General features: G+C 38.5%; 6 protein-coding genes across 6 annotated transcripts; all 6 read left to right on the top strand. All coding sequences in view use genetic code 12, as the record gives it.

The window, feature by feature from the left end:
* Positions 1-557: 557 nt before the first annotated feature.
* Positions 558-2453, top strand: DAL4 (allantoin permease; the record flags this gene model as incomplete). Its single annotated transcript, XM_049322782.1, has 1 exon — positions 558-2453. One exon carries the CDS (start codon positions 558-560, stop codon positions 2451-2453), a length of 1896 nt encoding a protein of 631 aa, XP_049181365.1.
* Positions 2454-2778: 325 nt separating this feature from the next.
* Positions 2779-4314, top strand: KGF56_001637 (uncharacterized protein; the record flags this gene model as incomplete). The annotated part of the gene is made up of 1 exon (XM_049322781.1): positions 2779-4314. One exon carries the CDS (start codon positions 2779-2781, stop codon positions 4312-4314), a length of 1536 nt encoding a protein of 511 aa, XP_049181364.1.
* Positions 4315-5268: 954 nt separating this feature from the next.
* Positions 5269-5766, top strand: KGF56_001636 (ubiquinol--cytochrome-c reductase subunit 6; the record flags this gene model as incomplete). The annotated part of the gene is made up of 2 exons (XM_049322780.1): positions 5269-5325; positions 5425-5766. 2 exons carry the CDS (start codon positions 5269-5271, stop codon positions 5764-5766), a joined length of 399 nt encoding a protein of 132 aa, XP_049181363.1.
* Positions 5767-7774: 2008 nt separating this feature from the next.
* Positions 7775-8814, top strand: SBP1 (Sbp1p; the record flags this gene model as incomplete). Its single annotated transcript, XM_049322779.1, has 2 exons — positions 7775-7908; positions 8001-8814. The coding sequence occupies 2 exons, from the start codon at positions 7775-7777 to the stop codon at positions 8812-8814; spliced, it is 948 nt and encodes a 315-aa protein (XP_049181362.1).
* Positions 8815-10614: 1800 nt separating this feature from the next.
* On the top strand, positions 10615-15964 carry KGF56_001634 (YBT1; the record flags this gene model as incomplete). The annotated part of the gene is made up of 2 exons (XM_049322778.1): positions 10615-15655; positions 15738-15964. The coding sequence occupies 2 exons, from the start codon at positions 10615-10617 to the stop codon at positions 15962-15964; spliced, it is 5268 nt and encodes a 1755-aa protein (XP_049181361.1).
* A 1070-nt stretch (positions 15965-17034) lies between these two features.
* KGF56_001633 (uncharacterized protein) lies at positions 17035-19023 on the top strand (the record flags this gene model as incomplete). The annotated part of the gene is made up of 2 exons (XM_049322777.1): positions 17035-17119; positions 17300-19023. 2 exons carry the CDS (start codon positions 17035-17037, stop codon positions 19021-19023), a joined length of 1809 nt encoding a protein of 602 aa, XP_049181360.1.
* Between the last annotated feature and the right edge of the window lie 3 nt (positions 19024-19026).

Below are 19026 nucleotides of genomic sequence, written 5' to 3'. Positions count from 1 at the left end.
CGTGCCAATTAATCCAATAAAATTTAGTATGGATATTGATTACACATTTTTCAACAAAGATTAAACAAGAGTTATCAGAGTAGCATGAGGTGCTTGATAAACGATCTGCTCTACTAAATTACATATTAGTAGGTACATATTAGCAAGTACATATTAGCAAGTACATATTAGTGATTTGGTGTAACTAGGAGTTGGACAATATCTGTAAATTTACTAAGGAGGCAAGATGCTTCTAATTATTTCTTCACTTTCTATGCTTCCCTCTGTATCGATATGTGCTACAACGTAATAAATAATCCTTCAATAAAAACACAATGAAATTTTTGATAGCGAGAAAACAAGTATTTTAGAGATGAGATCCTGTATACAATTGATAAAATGCAGCAATGTTTATCAGGTTGATAATGAAAGATTAAAAATTGATTGATAGGAAAAGGCCAAAGGTGTTAAAAAGGTGTGTGGGGGGGGGGGGGCACGAAGGGGGAAGAATTATATAAAAGTACTGAAATGTGTCAACTAACTTGAGTTTTCAAAGTTTTTTCACCTCCTTGCCAATAATGAAGAGTGCTGATGCGGGTGCTGATGCGGGTGCTGATGCGGGTGCTGATGCTGGTGCTGATATTAAAGGGTATGGGTTTGCTGAAAAATCAATAATTAGCAATGTTGATATTGACAGTTTTCAGGCTTCAATAGAAGACGTTAGCTCCCAAATGACGCTATGGCAAAAGATTATCAAGTTTCTTGAAGTTCAGCCAAAAGGACATTTAACCACGGCACAGATGTTCTTATATAACCATGATTTGAAACCTGTCGAGAGCTCACGAAGACAATGGTCTTGGTACAATTATGTCTTTTTTTGGATCGCCGATTCTTTTAATATCAATACTTGGCAAATCGCGGCAACTGGAATGCAAGCTCCACTGAACATGAACTGGTGGATGACATGGCTATCAGTTTGGCTAGGCTATTTCCTTTGTGGTATCTTTGTTAGTATCGGTGCCCGAGTCGGTATACAATACCACATTTCTTTCCCGGTAGCAGTTCGGTCATCTTTTGGAATCTATGGCTCTCTATGGCCGATTATCAATAGAGTGTTTATGTCATGCATTTGGTTTGCTGTGCAAACTGCAGTTGCTGGTCCAACTTTTCAATTGATGCTACATGCAATCTTTGGTAAAGATCTTCCAAAAAAGATCCCAGATACCATATCTGATGCAGATTTAACTACTTTTCAATTTTTGGGGATATTCTTGTTTTGGTTGTTTCAATTGCCATTTATCTGGTTCCCGCCACACAAAATTAGACACTTGTTTACTGTAAAGGCTTATGTTGCTCCAGTTGCCGGGTTTGGGTTTTTAATTTGGACACTAATTAATTGTAAAGGGTTAGGCCCTACTTTGAATCAAAAGTCAGGCTTACAAGGATCAGCTTTGGCATGGGCATTTGTTGAATCTTCAATGAACGCCTTGGCAAATTTTGCTACTTTAATAGTGAATTCTCCCGATTTTTCACGTTTTGCAGATAAGCCTTCATTTGCAATGAAGTATTTGGTTTATACAATCTCGATTCCAGTTTGCTTTTCAATCACATCGTTAATTGGTATATTGGTGACATCGGCAGCAGAGCACAAGTATGGTGAAACTTATTGGTCTCCTTTGGATGTCTTGGGAAGATTCTTGGATAATTACACTCCAGGTAATCGTGCTGGTGTATTTTTCATTTCGGCGGCATTTGCATTGGCTCAATTGGGGACCAATATTTCTGCAAATTCCTTGTCATTCGGTACTGATTGCACAGCTATCTTACCAAGATTTGTAAATATTAGAAGGGGTGGATACATTTGTGCTTTTCTTGCCTTGGCTATTTGTCCATGGAAATTGATCTCGACGTCATCTAGATTTACCACATACTTGTCAGCTTATTCGGTTTTCCTTTCTTCTATTGCTGGAGTTGTTGCTTGTGATTATTACTATGTAAGAAGAGGATATTTGAAGCTTGCGCAATTGTATTCGCCAAACGTGCCAAATAATCCATGTCAAAGATCAATGTACGCATACAACAAGATTGGTCTTAATTGGAGAGCATATGTTGCTTATATCTGTGGTATCTTGCCGAATATTGTTGGATTTGTTGGTCAAACAGGTACACATAATGTACCCCTTGGCGCAATCCAAGTTTATAGGATCAATTTCTTTATGGGATTTTGTTCGGCATTTATCATTTACGCTGGCCTATGCTATTACTTCCCCATTGAAACTGGAATTCCAAAAACTAAGCCATTTGAAACAGGGTGGTATGAACAGGAGCTGATTGATGTTGAACTATTTGAAGAGGAGTTGTTGAATCATGATGTTGAAGCAGTAGAGGGAGTAGAGGGATACGAGGACGACGAAAATGATGTGAGCTTGGCATTCTCAAAATCGCCCGCTCAAAGCTTGCCAATGAAATATTGAGTTATCAGTAAAATCCGTAGACTATCGATCAAAGCGAGATAGTCTATAGCAAGAGGACACTATCGAGAAGAACGAGATAGTCTATAGCAACACCCAACACTATTGAGCAGAGCAAGATAGTGGAGGAACACTTTGTAGCTGTCACCGACTAGCAACACCCGTGTGTGTTTGTTTGTCTGTTTGTTTGTTTTAGTTTTTTTTGGCTGCGAAAAGATTTATCCGATTGCTTGTTCGGAAAAACACATAAAGCGCTTTATTATTTATTTATTTTATTTCTTTTTATTTTTTTAACTATATATAGTATTTTTCATTCTGGGGAATAGAGATGAGATTTAAAAGATTAAGGTGCGATTCAATGATTCAAACCGGGTGGAAATGCAGATTTGTACGGTGTTTTTCTACAAAGAATGGCTCAAAATTTATACTACCCAAGAGTTATCAAGTAAATAAAATATTTTCCAAGACTCTACCGTTTAAAAAGTGTATCAAGATATGGTGGAATTCGTTATCTGCAAATAGACTTGCTACCATACAAAACGAGTTGATCGATTTGATGGTCCCTGAGTCATTGGAGAATACTGGAGTAATGAAAGTTGCAAAACAGGTAGTAACAGACCAAAATGGCAATTACATCAACGAAGTAGGGTTCAAGGTTATTAATGGCGAGAATTTACCAACCAAACATTTGGTTTTCATACATGGATATGGTGCATCATTAGGTTGTTTTGCGCGAAATTTCCAAATCATAAATCAGTTTAAAACAAGCACCAAGTTCAACTACCATGTACATTTTCTAGATAATATCACATTTGGACTTTCATCTAACCCCAAATTGGAGAATAAGGCAGTTTCATGGAAGATCCCGCCATGTGCAGAAATAAAGCTTTTCGATAATGAAGATCCCGATAAGCCAAAGAGGTTATACAAAAAGTATTATAAGCTAATTGATGGGTATCAATTGTGTCCAGAGAACTTTGCACGTTACCAGTCTTATTTCAAGCCGATTTTGGAGGATATGGAGTCATTTTACTGTACGGCAATTGATCAATGGAGAGAAGCTAGTAAGATTCCACAAATTGATTTCTTAATAGGACATTCCTTTGGAGCGTACTGGTGTGGGTCATATGCATTAAGAAACCCAAATAAGATCCGGAACCTCATTTTATTGTCCCCAGTTGGTTTAGAGAGACACGTTATGGCGATTACAAACGATGATAAGATTACGAATGCTATAGAGAAACCCAATTTGGACCCAACAACATATAAATTTCTTAGTCGGCTCCCGATACTATCGCAAAGTCACATTTTGCAATGGTACTACAAGATTCCATATTTACCTAGATTTTTACCTTATTTAGGCCCATTTGGAGTGAAAATGTATTTCAAAATGTGGCTTCCCAAACTTGCCAAGATCAACAAGTTGATTGTTAAGCACGGGGGTGCAGAGGAGATTTTCACCAGCGGGAATGATTTGGTGTATGGCTCTAAAAAGGAGATTGAACTAATTGTGGAATATTTGTACAACTCGATATCAAATGGAAGTCATAGTGACATTTACGTTAGATACTTGTTGACTCCTGCAACTGTGAGCAAATGGCCCTTGTACGATAAATTTGTCACAGCATTTGACTTTAACCCTGAGAGATTCAAGTTTAATTTTTATTTATTCTATGGAGAATATGATTTTATGAATTCTGAGGCAGGAGAGAAATTGATTGCAAAATTAAAAACTCGACAGCTGCAACAACACTTTGTATACGATGAGATTGCCGAAGGCGGACACAATTTGTATATTGATAATCCTTTTGACACTAATAGGAAAATATACGAGATAGCCATGAAGGAGGAGACTAGAGACTAAAGACTAGACGAGTGAAACGAGTCTAGTCGAAAGAGAAAGAGACCAGTCGAAAAAGAAAGAGACCAGTCGAAAGAGAGAGACTAGACGAGTGAAACGAGTCTAGTCCATAGAATGTAGATAGAGTGTGTGTGTGTGTAGACAATGTTATCTCGATTTGTTCAATAATGTAGAAGTAGATTTGTTTGTAGTAATATTACTGAGTTTGAGCCAAATTGGTGCAAAAAAAACTAGACTAAAGACTAGAAGAGTGAAACGAGTCTAGTCGAAAGATAAAGACAGCAGTCAATAGAAAAAAAGTAGCAAGAGAAAGAGAGCAGTCGATAGATTGTAGATGGAGAGAGAGACTAGTTACCAAGGAAAAAGAGATGGTCACAAGAGATAGCCACGAAGGAAAAGAGAGATAGCTACTAATTAATTTATAGAAAGTTTAGTAATATTTAACTATGTTGCCTACTCACTATCGAGGAAAGAGATAGTGCGTCTCAGTACTGAAAGGCAGGTGCCTACTCACTATCTCGTTCCTCGATAGTGCGTCTCAGTGAGTCTCAGTGTTGAAAGGCAGGTGCCTACTCACTATCTCGTTCCTCGATAGTGAGTCTCAGTGAGTCTCAGTGTTGAAAGGCAGGTGCCTACTCACTATCTCGTTCCTCGATAGTGAGTCTTAGTGAGTCTCTGCGAGTCTCTGTGAGCTTCAGTGTGTCTCCATATGGTAGCACACCACTCTATATAGCATTTTTTCTTCTGCTCCCAGCCAATTAAACAAGCGATTTTTCCATATTACGCAATTTACCAATGCTAGGCCCAAAATGACACTAGAAGGAGAACGCTACCAACTCTTTTCATTGAAAAAAAATCCAGCTATTGAAATTGAAAAATGAACAGTTGAAAGAAGGAGTAGAGTTAAAAGAACCCAAACTTGGATTAAAGAGTTTTGAGATATTCAGGGACCCAAAGATGTCGTTTTTTAAGGATTTGTTAGAGAATGTCTTACCAGTAGCATATGCTGACGAAGTACGTTTTGAAAGAGACTAGACGAGTGACAAGAGTAGATTGAGACTTTTTTTTTTTTTAATTGGTACAGTACTAACCTTGATGGGAATTTTGTAGAAGGGAGATGATACCCAAGACGAGGTAGCTAACTCTGAGGCTCCAGAAGCTGAAAAGGAGGATGCAGCAGATGAGGATGAAGACGACGACGACGATGAGGATGAAGACGATGAAGAAGAATCTCAGGACCCATTGGAGAAGTTGAGTGAAGAGTGTAAGAATACAGCTGCTTGTAAGCCATTTGACCACCATTTCGAAGAATGTGTTGAGAGAGTTAAGAAAGAAATGGAAGAGCCAGATTACGCACACAAACACTATAAGGAGGACTGTGTAGAGGAGTTTTTCCATTTACAGCATTGTATCAATGATTGTGTTGCACCAAGGTTGTTTAGCAAATTGAAGTGAGAAAAGCGCAATGACACCCCCCTACCCCCCTCCCCCCCATGAATCACCATCGAGCGAAGCGAGATAGTGGAGAACCACTTACTACTCATAAGAGTCGATCACCCTTTAATTAATCACTTTTAATCACCATTTTCTCCTGATTATCAATGCAAGTCCAATTCCACTTTCAAAAGCTTGTTGTGGAGAAAATATATTGTTGGTAATTGCATTGGTATCGCCTTCAAGACAACGGCATATGCAGAGTTAAATAGAATGCAAAAATTTACGTATTTATTTTTGCCTCTTTGTAAAATGGGCTACACCTCCACTATCGAGCAGAGCGAGATAGTGGAGCACACTAGCTGTTATAAACACTAGCTGTAATTAACACTAGCTGTCATCAACACTAGCTGTCATCAACACTAGCTGTTATAAACACTAGCTGTCATCAACACTAGCTGTCAGCAACACTAGCTGTCAGCAACACTAGCTGTAATCAACACTAGCTGTCAGCAACACTAGCTGTCATCAACACTAGCTGTCATTAACACTAGCTGTCATTAACACTAGCTGTCAGCAACACTAGCTGTCAGCAACACTAGCTGTCACCAACACTAGTGAGATGGCGACTTTTTTGTGATAATCAAACCCCGTGTGGGCTAGACCATTTTTAGTGCGATGGCGACTCTTTTGTGTTAATTGTGTATTTCAAGTGGGTGTCAACGCGGTGAATCCATGTTTGAATTGTTTAGGTAGAATTTAGAAGCGATTTATAACTCGAGTTTCAGGTATAAGAAATGGTAGATTTTAATCTCAATAATTAAATTAGCTTAAAGGGAAAGAGAATGATTTGTGAGCCAGCTCTATGAAGCTGTACATGCTGTGAATGCTTTGAAGACAGCTCTATGAAGCTGTGAAAGCTGTGAATGCTTCGCAGCCAGCTCTATGGAGCTGTGAAAGCTGTGAAAGCTGTGAATGATCTGTGAATGCTTTATGAAAGTTCCAGCAGTTTGGTGGGATGATTTGTAGAGCTACCAAGTTGCAAAAAAGTAAGCACCATCAAAGATGACCTCTAGAGATTTCTTATATAAAGGTTTCATATCCTTAATAGTTTTGATATGATGCATTTGTAATGGGTGAAAATGGTCCTCTGCAAACAGATAGGAGACTAGACTAGACGAGAAAAAAGAGTTTAGTCTCTAACTTTACCAACTCTCACCAGCTCCAGGAGAGAAGCCTCTACTTTTACTGCTCCACTAACTCGCTTCGCTCCGTAGTGTCGTTGCTTACAAGCCTCTACTTTTACTGCTCCACTAGGTTGCTTCACTCCGTAGTGTTGCTGCTTACGAGTCTCTACTTTTACCGCTCCACTAGGTTGCTTCGCTCCGTAGTGTTGCTGCTTACGAGTCTCTACTTTTACCGCTCCACTAGCTCGCTTCACTCGCTAGTGTCGTTGCTTACTTCTACTGCTCCACTAGCTCGCTTCGCTCCGTAGTGTCGCTGCTTACTTCTACTGCTCCACTAGCTCGCTTCGCTCGCTAGTTTCGTTGCTTACTTCTACTGCTCCACTAGCTCGCTTCACTCGCTAGTGTCGTTGCTTACTTCTACCGCTCCACTAGCTCGCTTCGCTCGCTAGTGTCGCTGCTCGCTAGTGTCGCTAGTGTTGCTAGTATTGCTAGTTTTATTTGCTGACTATACCAAACGCTACCAAATGAAAGAAGACGAGCGAAAAAAATATTGAAGCAAAAATGAAAGAAAAAAAAACTTTGTGATTTGTATCTTCTTCTATTAAAGGATAGAGTTTATTCCATTACAAGAATCAATCCATCACTTGAACTAAGAAGGTTAATCCTAGTAAAAATAGGGCCAACGGTAAACACCAACTAACAGTTTCAAGGCGAGAGAAAAGAGAACACGTTAAAGAAGAAAGAGAAATTTTTTTTATTTAAGCTCGCCAAATATATATATATATATATTTTTTTTTACAACCAAAACCCGTGTGTGAGTTGGAAAAATATCTTATTGAGTCATGACTGAAGTAACTGAAGAAGCCGTTAACATTACCGCTGCTAAACCTGTAATTGAAGATAGAATTTACGTTGGAAATCTCGACTATAAGGCAACCGAAGAAGAATTGAGACAATTGTTTCTGGACTTGAAAGTGTATGTTGAAAAAAAAAAACAACTGGAGACTTTTTTCTTTTTTCTGTGTGATTGATTTTTTACTAACAAATTTTTTTTTTTTATTTATTCAGCACTGATGTAGAGATTCCTTTTAAGGAGAGAACAAGAGACGATCAAACTTTCAAATTGCATTTGGGATTTGCTTTTGTTCAATTTGAGAATAAAGAGGAAGCTGATAAGGCAATTGCCAACTATAATGGTCAAAAATTACAAAGAAGAATTATTTTCATCAAAAAGGCAGTTCCTCCACCAACCGAGGAAGAGAAGTTGATCAAGATTGAAGCTTATAAGGCCAAAAGGGAAGAATACCAAAATGCCAAAAAATTGAAGAAGAAGGATGCGAAAAGGGGAAAAGAGGGTTTTGCTGAAGGAAACGATGAAAATGGAATTTCTGGTGGTGGTGCCAAATCCAAGTCCAAATTGGTAAATGGCAACCATGCGCCAGAAGGTGAAAAATCAACAGATACTATTTTTGTTACTAATTTGGACTATAAAGTCAATGTTAAAGTGCTTTCCAAAGTTTTTGAAGAATTGAAACCAAAATGGATCCATGTGCCAATAAGAAAGTTTTATAAGAAGAGGGAAACATTTGATGCTCCTAGAAGACCATTGAATAGAGGTATTGCATTTGTTAAGTTTTCTGACGAAGAAACTCAGAAAAAGGCTGTTGCCGAATTTAACGGTAAAGAAGTTAGAGGCAGAAAAATGATTATTGATTATGCTGTTAACTCAAAAGTCCCTGATAAGGATGGGGAAAATGAAGGAGAAGAAGAAGGAGAAGGAGAAGGAGAAGGAGAAGTAGAAATAGAAGAAGAGGGTCATGAAGAAGGAGGTGAAGGTGAAGAGAAGGTTGAGCAAAATGGCAAAGAGTCTACTACTAACTAGTTGAATAAGAAAAGAACAAAATAGTGGTTATTACGTTCTCCCACTGTTGTTTTAGGGAAGGAGATTATCGTTTTTTTATTTTTGCCAATTTTTACAGATTGGGAGTTCTTGATTGAATATCTTTTTCTGTGCTTTGCCGGCTGTAAATATATAAATGTTGAAGAAAAGATGTAAAATGTGGACTATCGAGCAATAGACTATCGAGCAAAGCGAGATAGTCTATAGAAAGAGTAAATGTAAAATGTGTACTATCGAGCAAAGCGAGATAGTCTATAGAAAGAGTAGATGTAAACTACCTCGCTGCTCAATACTCTAAAGAGAGAGTAGGTGTAGACTATCTCGCTCTGCTCGATAGTCTATAGCTCTGCTCAATACTCTAAAGAGAGAGTAGGTGTAGACTATCTCGCTCTGCTCGATAGTCTATAATTCTGCTCGATAGTCTATAGGTTTGCTTGGTAGTCAATAGCTTTTTTCTAAATCCCACCACCAAGCCTCGCATTTCCAGTATTCAGCTAAACCCGTGTGAGTAGAGATATACTATCTCGCTTTGCTCGATATTCTATTGCTCGATAGTCTACAGAGAGAAGAGAAAGCAGATAAAGACTATCTCGCTTTGCTCGATAGTTATTGCTCGATAGTTATTACTCGATAGTTATTGCTCAATAGTTATTGCTCAATAGTTATTGCTCAATAGTTATTGCTCAATAGTCTTTAAATTGCTTGGGATTTTATTTTAGTTTAATACTGGAAATACGAGGCTTGGTGCCTTTTATTTTTACCTTGCGATTAAAATGAACCCCCAGTCTAAATTACAAACAACTATAACCCGCTATTCAATATTCATGTTTCCCCTTCCCACTTCTGTATAGAAAGAGTAGACAGGGGGGTTGGATATAGACTATAGCAGCTAGAGGTGGCAGCTAGAGGTGGCAGCTAGCTAGTGGCAGCTAGAGGTGGCAGCTAGTTAGTGGCAGCTAGAGGTGGCAGCTAGTTAGTGGCAGCTAGTGTGCTCCACTATCTCGCCCCGCTCGATAGTGTCGCTTGCTCAATAGTTAATAATTTATTCCACTTTTTATTCTTACCTCTTAATCAAAATGAAACCTGAGTCTAAATTAAAACCCGCTATTCAATATTCATGTTCCCTTCTTCTAGAGATAGACTACCGAGCAAAGCAAGATAGTCTTTAGCAAGAGTAGATGTAGTTTATCAAGCAAAGCGAGATAGTCTTTAGCAAGAGTAGATGTAGACTATCGAGCAAAGCAAGATAGTCTTTAGCAAGAGTAGATGTAGACTATCAAGCAAAGCAAGATAGTCTTTAGCAAGAGAAGACAGAGAGATCAGAAATAGACTATAGCTTTACTCGATAGTCTGAAGAGAGTAGATAATCTAAAGAGAGTAGACAAAGACTATCTCGCTTCGCTCGATATTAGTGCTCCACTATCTCGCTTCGCTCGATAGTGTCGCTCGATAGTGTCGCTCGATAGTATTATATTGCTTTCCTTGCTTCTCACTTTTCTCTCCATCGCATCTTATTAGTAAGGTTATCAATTTTTTTTTTCACCTCTATACTGAATATTTCAATCTTCTTTCTTTAACTGGATAAATTCAAGCAAGGTTAAAAGAGAGACAAGAGAGCTGAGAGATAGGAGGTAAGAGGTAAGAAAGAAGAGGCAAGAAAGAGATATAAGAGATAAGAGATAAGAGGCAAGAGGTAAGAGGTAAGAGGTAAGAGGTAAGAGGTAAGGGATACAGAGGGTGCTATAGCTGTTAACAATACATTTTTTTTTTCCATTTTTTATCATGTCTTATCAAGAAATTTCAATTTCTTCAAATTCAAGTATTGGCCATGAGTGCCCGTTTTGGGATTTCGACGATATAACAAAATGTGCAAGATCCAAATTAGATCTTTACCCTCCAGTTATATTTGGTGGTGTTTCCTTATTTATTTTAGTGACAAAGTCGCTTGTTTTGTTTGTGAAACAGAAACGTGCTAATGGAGGAGAAATACAATTGGACACTGATGTGGAATCTCGTCCCCTATTGGCCTCTAATGGGGAATCTCCTTTGCCATTGGCCTCCAATAGCGACAATCGGTATGGGGCGACTTCCAACATGTCTAAAGAAGATTTAAAAGCGTTGCATTTTGATCTCTCAAGATTGCCCAATACCAATATCGACGGAACACCGCACGGGTACGTCAAACATGTTTATAAGGATATTGGGGAAAGAGTTAGAGTATCTGCTGAGTACATCTTGGTGCTACTATCCTTGTTTTTGCATTTTGCACCCTTTGTAGTGAGAGCATTGCAAATGGAATTCAAAAACACCTATATCCCACTAGTGCAAACTTGTTTTTGGATTTATGTCTTTTTCATTGTTTCCATTAGAGTAGCAAACTTGAGAAAAGTCTTAATTCGTTTGCCTAACCTTTGGGTTCACACTACAGCTTTATACTTTTGCAATTTCTTTCCTTCATTGCTCACGTTTCGGTCAGCTTTAATCACTTCTCAAATGGACTGGTCATTACGTGTATATTATATTTCCGAATTCATCATCAATTCGGCTTTGTTGACTTTGAACTTTACAGCAAAAATTGGCGATAAGCCATCTGAGCTATATGTGACTCCAGGTGTAACACCATCTCCTGAAAACGTGTCTAGTATCGCATCATTTATTTCGTATAGCTGGCTAGACCCAATGGTATGGAGAGCTTACAAACTGCCACTACAAAAAAATGATATTTGGGGGTTAAGAGAAGATGACTATGCTTTATACGTCTTGAAAGGGTTTGAAGCTTCAAAATCAACTTTGAGATTTACCTTCAAGATTTTCATGCATTTCAAATTCCTTTTCGCAATCCAAGCATTTTGGGCTATTGTTGATTCAGTGCTTGTTTTCGGCCCATCTGTTTTGTTGAAAAAGGTTTTGGAATATGTAGCTGATCCATCTTTGACATCTACCAATTTGGCTTGGACGTTTGTGTTTATGATGCCAATCACAAAAATGGCTGATACCATTGCTTCTGGGTGTTCGTTGTTTTTGGGAAGAAGAGTCTGCTGTAGAATGAAGGCCGTTATTATAGGAGAGGTTTATGCCAAAGCGTTGAGGAGGAAAATCACTGTTACCGAAACGGGCGCAACCAAAGAGAAGAAGAAGGACACATTGCCCAATGGTAATGACAAAAAGACCAGCAAACAACAACAACAACAACAATATAATGAAGAAGAGGAAAATACCGATGTGGAAGACAAGAAAGAAGAAAAAGAAATAAAGAAAACCGCAGAATTGGGTGCAATTATCAATTTGATGGCCATTGATGCGTTCAAGGTTTCTGAAATTTGTGGTTATTTGCACTATTTTGTTGGAGCAATATTGATGATTCTTATTTGTACTGTATTATTGTACAACTTGTTAGGATGGAGCGCCCTTGTTGGTTCATTGACCATTGTTGTATTATTACCAATCAACTATAGTTTAGCACAATGGATGGGTCGTTTACAAAAGCAAATGTTGGGTGTTACAGATAAAAGAATTCAAAAACTAAATGAGACTTTTCAAAGTATTAGAATAATCAAGTTTTTTGCTTGGGAAGATAAGTTTTTTGAAAGTGCAATGGATATAAGAGAGGAGGAGTTACGTTATTTGAAAAAAAGGTGTGCTGTTTGGTGTGTTGCAGCTTTTGTTTGGTTTATCACTCCAACTTTGATTACCTTGCTTTCATTTTACTGCTACACAATTATTGAGAAAAACACTTTAACTGCCCCAGTTGCATTTACTGCATTATCTTTGTTCACATTGTTGAGATCCCCGTTGGACCAGTTGGCTGATATGACTTCGTTTGTTATTCAGTCAAAAGTTTCTCTTGATAGAGTTGCCGATTTTTTAGACGAAGCTGAAACTTCGAAATACGACCAGTTGGCCATGGAGAAGGATATTAATTCTCCAGAGATTGGATTTCAAAATGCCAACTTGTCATGGAATTCGGCATCTAAAGCTGATTTCAAATTAAGGGATATAAACATTGCTTTTAAAACAGGAAAATTAAACGTTATCATTGGTCCCACTGGTTCTGGTAAGACTTCCTTACTTTTAGGTTTATTGGGAGAGATGGACTTGATTAGTGGTAAAGTATTTTTGCCTGGTATTATCCCTAGAGAAGAGTTGGTTTTGGATGAGTTTGGATTGACCGAATCAGTGGCTTATTGCTCCCAATCGGCTTGGTTATTAAATGACACGATTCGAGGAAACATTATATTTGGAGCTCATTTTAATCAAGAACGTTACGACAAAGTTATTGAAGCTTGTGGATTGGTTCGTGATTTGCAGATATTAGGTGCTGGTGACCAAACGGAAATTGGAGAAAAGGGTATTGCTTTATCAGGAGGTCAAAAGCAACGTGTGTCTCTAGCAAGGGCATTATACTCAAACTCCAAACATTTGTTGCTTGATGATTGTTTGTCAGCGGTGGATTCTCATACTGCATTATGGATATATGAAAACTGCATCACTGGTCCCTTAATGGAAAATAGAACGTGTATTTTGGTGAGCCACAATGTTGCATTAACAGCACAAAATGCAGAATGGATTGTAGTTATGGAAAACGGAAGAGTTAAAAATCAAGGTACAACAGAAGAGTTATTGACATTGGGGGATTTGGGAGATGATGAATTGATCAAGACTTCAGTTTTGAATTCAAGAACTTCATCGAGTGCAAATTTGCAATCTTTGAATGACAAGAATAACGAGATGAAGACAAGAGCAGCTATTATTGAACAAAAGTTGAAGAATTTGAAACAAAATGACGACAACGATGAGGAAGGGGAAGGAGGGGAGAATGATAATGATGAGTCACACGCCAAAAAAAGTGATGGAAAACTAATTGAAGAAGAAGGCAAAGCCGAAGGAGTTGTTGGATTAAAGGTTTACATTGCTTATGCCAAAGTCTTTGGCGGCTGGCCTGTTTGGACAACCATTTTACTTGCATTTGTTTTGTCACAAAGTGTTTACATGTTGCAATCATTTTGGTTGAGAATCTGGTCATTAAACAGCGAAAAAGCGACTCAAGCTATCAATTCTTTATTGACTTCAACACCATCAGTACTACTAAGCCAATCCAATAACAATGTGATTGAAAGTTTGCAATTTGGTGTGCGCTACGTGGTTAATGGGATCAAATTTATTAGCTCTGGTATTGATCAGGTTAGTGCGTTTAAGGAGGAGCATTCAACATTATACTACATCACAGTCTATGCTATAATTGGATTTGCTTATTCATTCACTGCAAGTTTTAGAGTATTTGTTACCTTCTTTTCGGGTATTGAAGCATCGAATCGTATTTTCAAAAGTGTACTTACCACTATTCTTAGGGCGAAATTGAGGTTTTTTGACAAGACACCAATTGGACGTATTATGAATAGATTTTCTAAAGATATTGAATCTGTTGATCAAGAGGTTACACCATTTGCAGAAGGAGTTTTTATTTGTTTTGTTCAGTGTTTTTCTACATTGATTTTAATCTCCTTTATTACCCCTGGGTTCCTTATATTTGCATTGATCATATCCCTTTTGTACTACCTTGTGGGATATTTCTATTTGACCTTATCAAGAGAATTGAAAAGATACGAGTCCATTACCAAATCACCAATCCATCAACATTTTTCAGAATCGTTGAACGGTGTGGCTACTATCAGAGCATATGGTATTGAATCTAGATTTATGAAACAAAATTTACAGGCTATTGATAACAACAATCGACCATTTTTTTACTTGTGGGTTGCTAATCGATGGCTTTCATTCAGAATTGATGCAGTTGGATCATTAGTGATGTTTTTTGCTGGTGTTTTTGTGTTGCTTTCAGTTGGTAAAATTGACGCCGGTTTAGCTGGTTTATCATTATCATACGCTATAGCCTTTAGTGAAAGTGCATTATGGATTGTTCGTCTTTATGCCAATGTTGAAATGAACATGAATTCAGTTGAAAGATTGCAGGAATATCTTGAAGTTGAGCAAGAACCACCTTATGAGATTAAAGAAACCGAGCCACCAAAGAACTGGCCAGATCAGGGTCATATTTCAGTTAAAGATGTCAGTTTAAGGTATTCACCTGAGTTGCCTAGGGTAATTAAGAATGTATCATTTGATATTCAGCCACATAACAAGGTTGGTATTGTTGGTCGTACTGGTGCTGGTAAATCAACAATCATTACAGCATTTTTCCGATTCTTGGACCCCGAAAATGGTACAATTAAGATTGATGGGGTAGATATTACCACTATTGGATTACGCAACTTGCGTCAAGCAATCACTATAATTCCACAAGATCCTACATTATTTGTAGGTACTATTAGATCCAATTTGGACCCATTTGATGAGTACACAGATGGCCAAATCTTTGAAGCTCTAAAGAGAGTTAATTTGATTAGCGATGAAACGAGCTCACTAGAGACCAGCACAGTCACAGCCGCCACCACCATTGATGTTGATGCTGTTGCTGTAATGGACGAGAATCAGAACAAATTCCATAACTTGGAAAATGCCATTACAGAAGGTGGCGGTAACTTGTCACAAGGTGAACGACAACTTGTGTGTTTGGCAAGATCATTGTTGAAGAACCCTAAAATCATTCTCTTGGATGAAGCAACATCATCGATTGATTACAAATCGGACTCGATGATTCAACAAACTATTAGAGAACAATTTGGTGAAAGCACTATATTGACTATAGCTCATAGATTAAGAACGATTATTGATTACGATAAGATTTTGGTAATGGATGCTGGACAGGTTGTCGAATACGATAATCCATATGTGTTGATAATTAATAAGGAAAGTTTGTTTTACAGTATGTGTGAGAATAGTGGAGAGTTGGATAGTTTGATTAAATTGGCAAAGGAGGCCTATATTGAGAAGAAGAATAAAGCAAGATGAAGCTGCCCACTATCGAGCAGAACGCCGCTATCGAGCAGAGCGAGATAGTGGAGCAACACTTGATAGCTTGTTACAACACTATCGACACTATCGAGCAGAGCGAGATAGTGGAGCAACACTTGATAGCTTGTTACAACACTATAGAGCAGAGCGAGATAGTGGAGCAACACTTGATAGCTTGTTACAACACTATAGAGCAGAGCGAGATAGTGGAACAGCATAGCTCAGCAGCACTGCCTAGCAGCACTGACTGCCACCGACACTGAGCACTTTGCTTGTTTTATCCTCCCGTGTGTTTTAGAATACATTTTTATTTATAGATGATAGAAGATAGAAGATGAAGGTAGATTGGTTTGTTTTGATAATCTATTGTTATAGACTAGAAATGATGTAATATATTCCATCCATTAGCGGAGCCACTAGTGGTGTCAGAGGCGACGCCAGCGATGTCTTTGCTCCTCTAACGACACTATCGAGCAGAGCGAGATAGTGGAGCACCACTGATTAGTGACACTATCGAGTACCCTCTATTCACTCACTACTCTTTTAGTCACTCACTACTCTTTTGGTCACTCTCTACTCGTCTCTATTTTATATACTCTTTACACTTTATCTCTTTACTCTAGACTATTTTTATATCTTCTTTGTGATTGAGTTACTCTCTATATAACTGCTCTACTCTACTCTAGTCTCTTTTCCCCTACTCTCCTCCCTCTACTCTTTACTCTTTGCTCGATAGTGTTGCTACTATGTGTTACCAAGTATTACTTCACTCGATAGTGGAGCAGTACAGACTAGCTTGATGCAACACTATCGAGAAGAGTGAGATAGTCTTGTAATAGAGAAGAGAGAGCAGATATAGACTATCTTGCTTTGCTCAATAGTCACTTTTAGCAGCTTGTTGCAACACTATCTCGCTCTGCTCGATAGTCTATTGCTCGATAGTGTTGAAATACAGAAGAGAGAGTAGACATAGACTATCGCGCTTTGCTCGATAGTCACTCTTAGCAGCTTGTTGCAACACTATCTCGCTCTGCTCGATAACGTTGCTCGATAGTGTTGCTATATAGTGTTGAAATACAGAAAAGAGAGCAGATATGGACTATCTCGCTTTGCTCGATAGTCACTCTTAGCAGCTTGTTGCAACACTATCTCGCTCTGCTCGATAGTGTTGCTTGTTGTGTTGTCCTGCATATATTCCCCTCTTTCACTGCCTTCAATAGCCGAGACTCCACAGTTACAAAAATCATTTTGCTTAATGAGATGCATTGATTAAGTAATAATCATTCAATAATGACAAAGATTGGTTCCTATTCATTGTCGAGTGACGATACCAATAGTAGGTCTAAGGAGACTTCATTTGTAGAGGAAACAGCTGGTAAGCTATTTGATAGGTCATCTATCCAAGAAATAGCCGAAAGGCCATCTGAGAGGTTTAACTTGAAACCGCTGCTGCTGTTGGTACTGCTGTTGCTGCTGCTGCTGGTACTGGTGCTGGTGCTGGCTCTGGCTCTGGCTCGGGATCGGGATCGGGATCGGGATCCGCAAGAGTCTATAGAAATGGAAAATATCGATAAAACAGAATACTGTGAAATACCAGAAACGGTAATTAAGAAGCAGGATGATATGAATTCAATAGTGGCACGAGAAACAGAGGAGCTGCTGCTGCAATTACTGTTACTGCCACCACTGCCGCTGCTGCCGCTGCTGCTGCTGCCGCTACCACCACCACCACCACAACAACAACAGGAAGTTGCATTCTCTTCACATCTACAAGACCTTGAAGATGTACCCCAGGGCCGTCATTTGGGACTATTTTCTACAATAATATTATTCATCAGCAGGATATTAGGCAGCGGCATTTTCAGCATCACCAGCGGGATATATATCGATTGTGGTCAAAGCCCATTTTTGTTCTTTGCTGCTTGGGCCTTGGCATGTGTTGCTTCGTTTGGCGGGCTTTATGTGTTTTTGGAAATGGGTTCATTAGTCCCGAGAAGTGGAGGTGCAAAAGTGTTCCTTGAGTTCATTTATGTCAAGCCCACTTTATTGGCCACTGTTGCATTTCTGATATATTCAGTAATGTTTGGATTTACCATTAGCAATGTTTTGGTTTTTGGTGAGTATTTGGTTCATGCTATTGGGGTCACAACAACACCTTGGAGAATTAGAATCACTGGGTTGGTTTTCCTTTATGTTGCAGCTTTGATCCATGGCCTAAGTGTCAACCACGGAGTTCGTGTGCAGAACTTCCTAGGTGGATTGAAATTAATTCTCGTGGGGATAATGGTAATCACAGGGGTGTACGTAATGGTTTTTCCTCAAAGTATTACTGGAATCGAAAGCCAACTAAAATTTGACCATACATTCTTTGAGACAAAACCTAATGCTACAGCTTCCATTTCAACATTTTCAAGTGCTGTAATCAAGGCGAGTTTTGCATTTAGCGGGTGGAATTCAGTCCATACCGTTTCTAATGAGATCAAGAATCCTACACAAACTTTTAAAATTGCAGGCCCCGTGTCACTAGTAATCATGGCTATAACTTATTTCATTATAAACCTAGCATACCTAAAAGTGATACCAAGTGAAGATATAGTCAATAACTCAATACTAGTCGGGTCAATACTTTTTGAAAGAATTCTTGGGCAGAATTTGGGACGTCATTTTTTAACTTTTTCAATTGCATTATGTGCTGGTGGAAATATATTTGTTGTCATATATACTATATCTCGTGTTGATCAAGAAGTATTTCGAGAGGGATATCTACCATTTTCCAGATTCATGTCGTCGAATTGGCCATGCGGTGCACCTTTACGTACACTCATTCTCAGCTGTACCTTGACCACTTTGGTCATTATTGGATTCCCACAGGGTGACATATACAGTTACATGGTTTCGCTAGAAGGGTACCCCCAACAAATAGCCATTGCACTAATTGCAATTGGCATATTCATCATAAGGAGAAGATATCCTTTGTTACATGCTCCGATAAGAGCAGGGTATGTGGGAACAATTTTAGTGCTATTAATTAGCATATATCTTATTATTGGACCATTCATTTCAAAGGAGTCTCCCAATCCTAAGGGACTAGAGTCATGGCCAAACTATGGGTTGGTTGGATTGATTTGTGTTTTGATTTGTATTGCCTACTGGTTTGTCATGTTTAGATTATTGCCATATTGGGGGAAATATACATTGGTTGTTGAGGAGGAAAAGTTAAGTGATGGATTAACAGTTAAGCATTGGGAAAAAGTTTCCAATTATGAGGTTTTGCCCTAAGGG

The sequence above is a fragment of the Candida oxycetoniae genome, assembly GCF_023343755.2.
Source record: "Candida oxycetoniae strain CBS 10844 chromosome Unknown scaffold1, whole genome shotgun sequence".
Lineage (NCBI taxonomy): Eukaryota > Fungi > Ascomycota > Pichiomycetes > Serinales > Debaryomycetaceae > Lodderomyces > Lodderomyces oxycetoniae.
The sequence above is the reverse complement of the archived record's forward strand: the minus strand, read 5'-3'. Positions and strand labels throughout refer to the sequence as shown.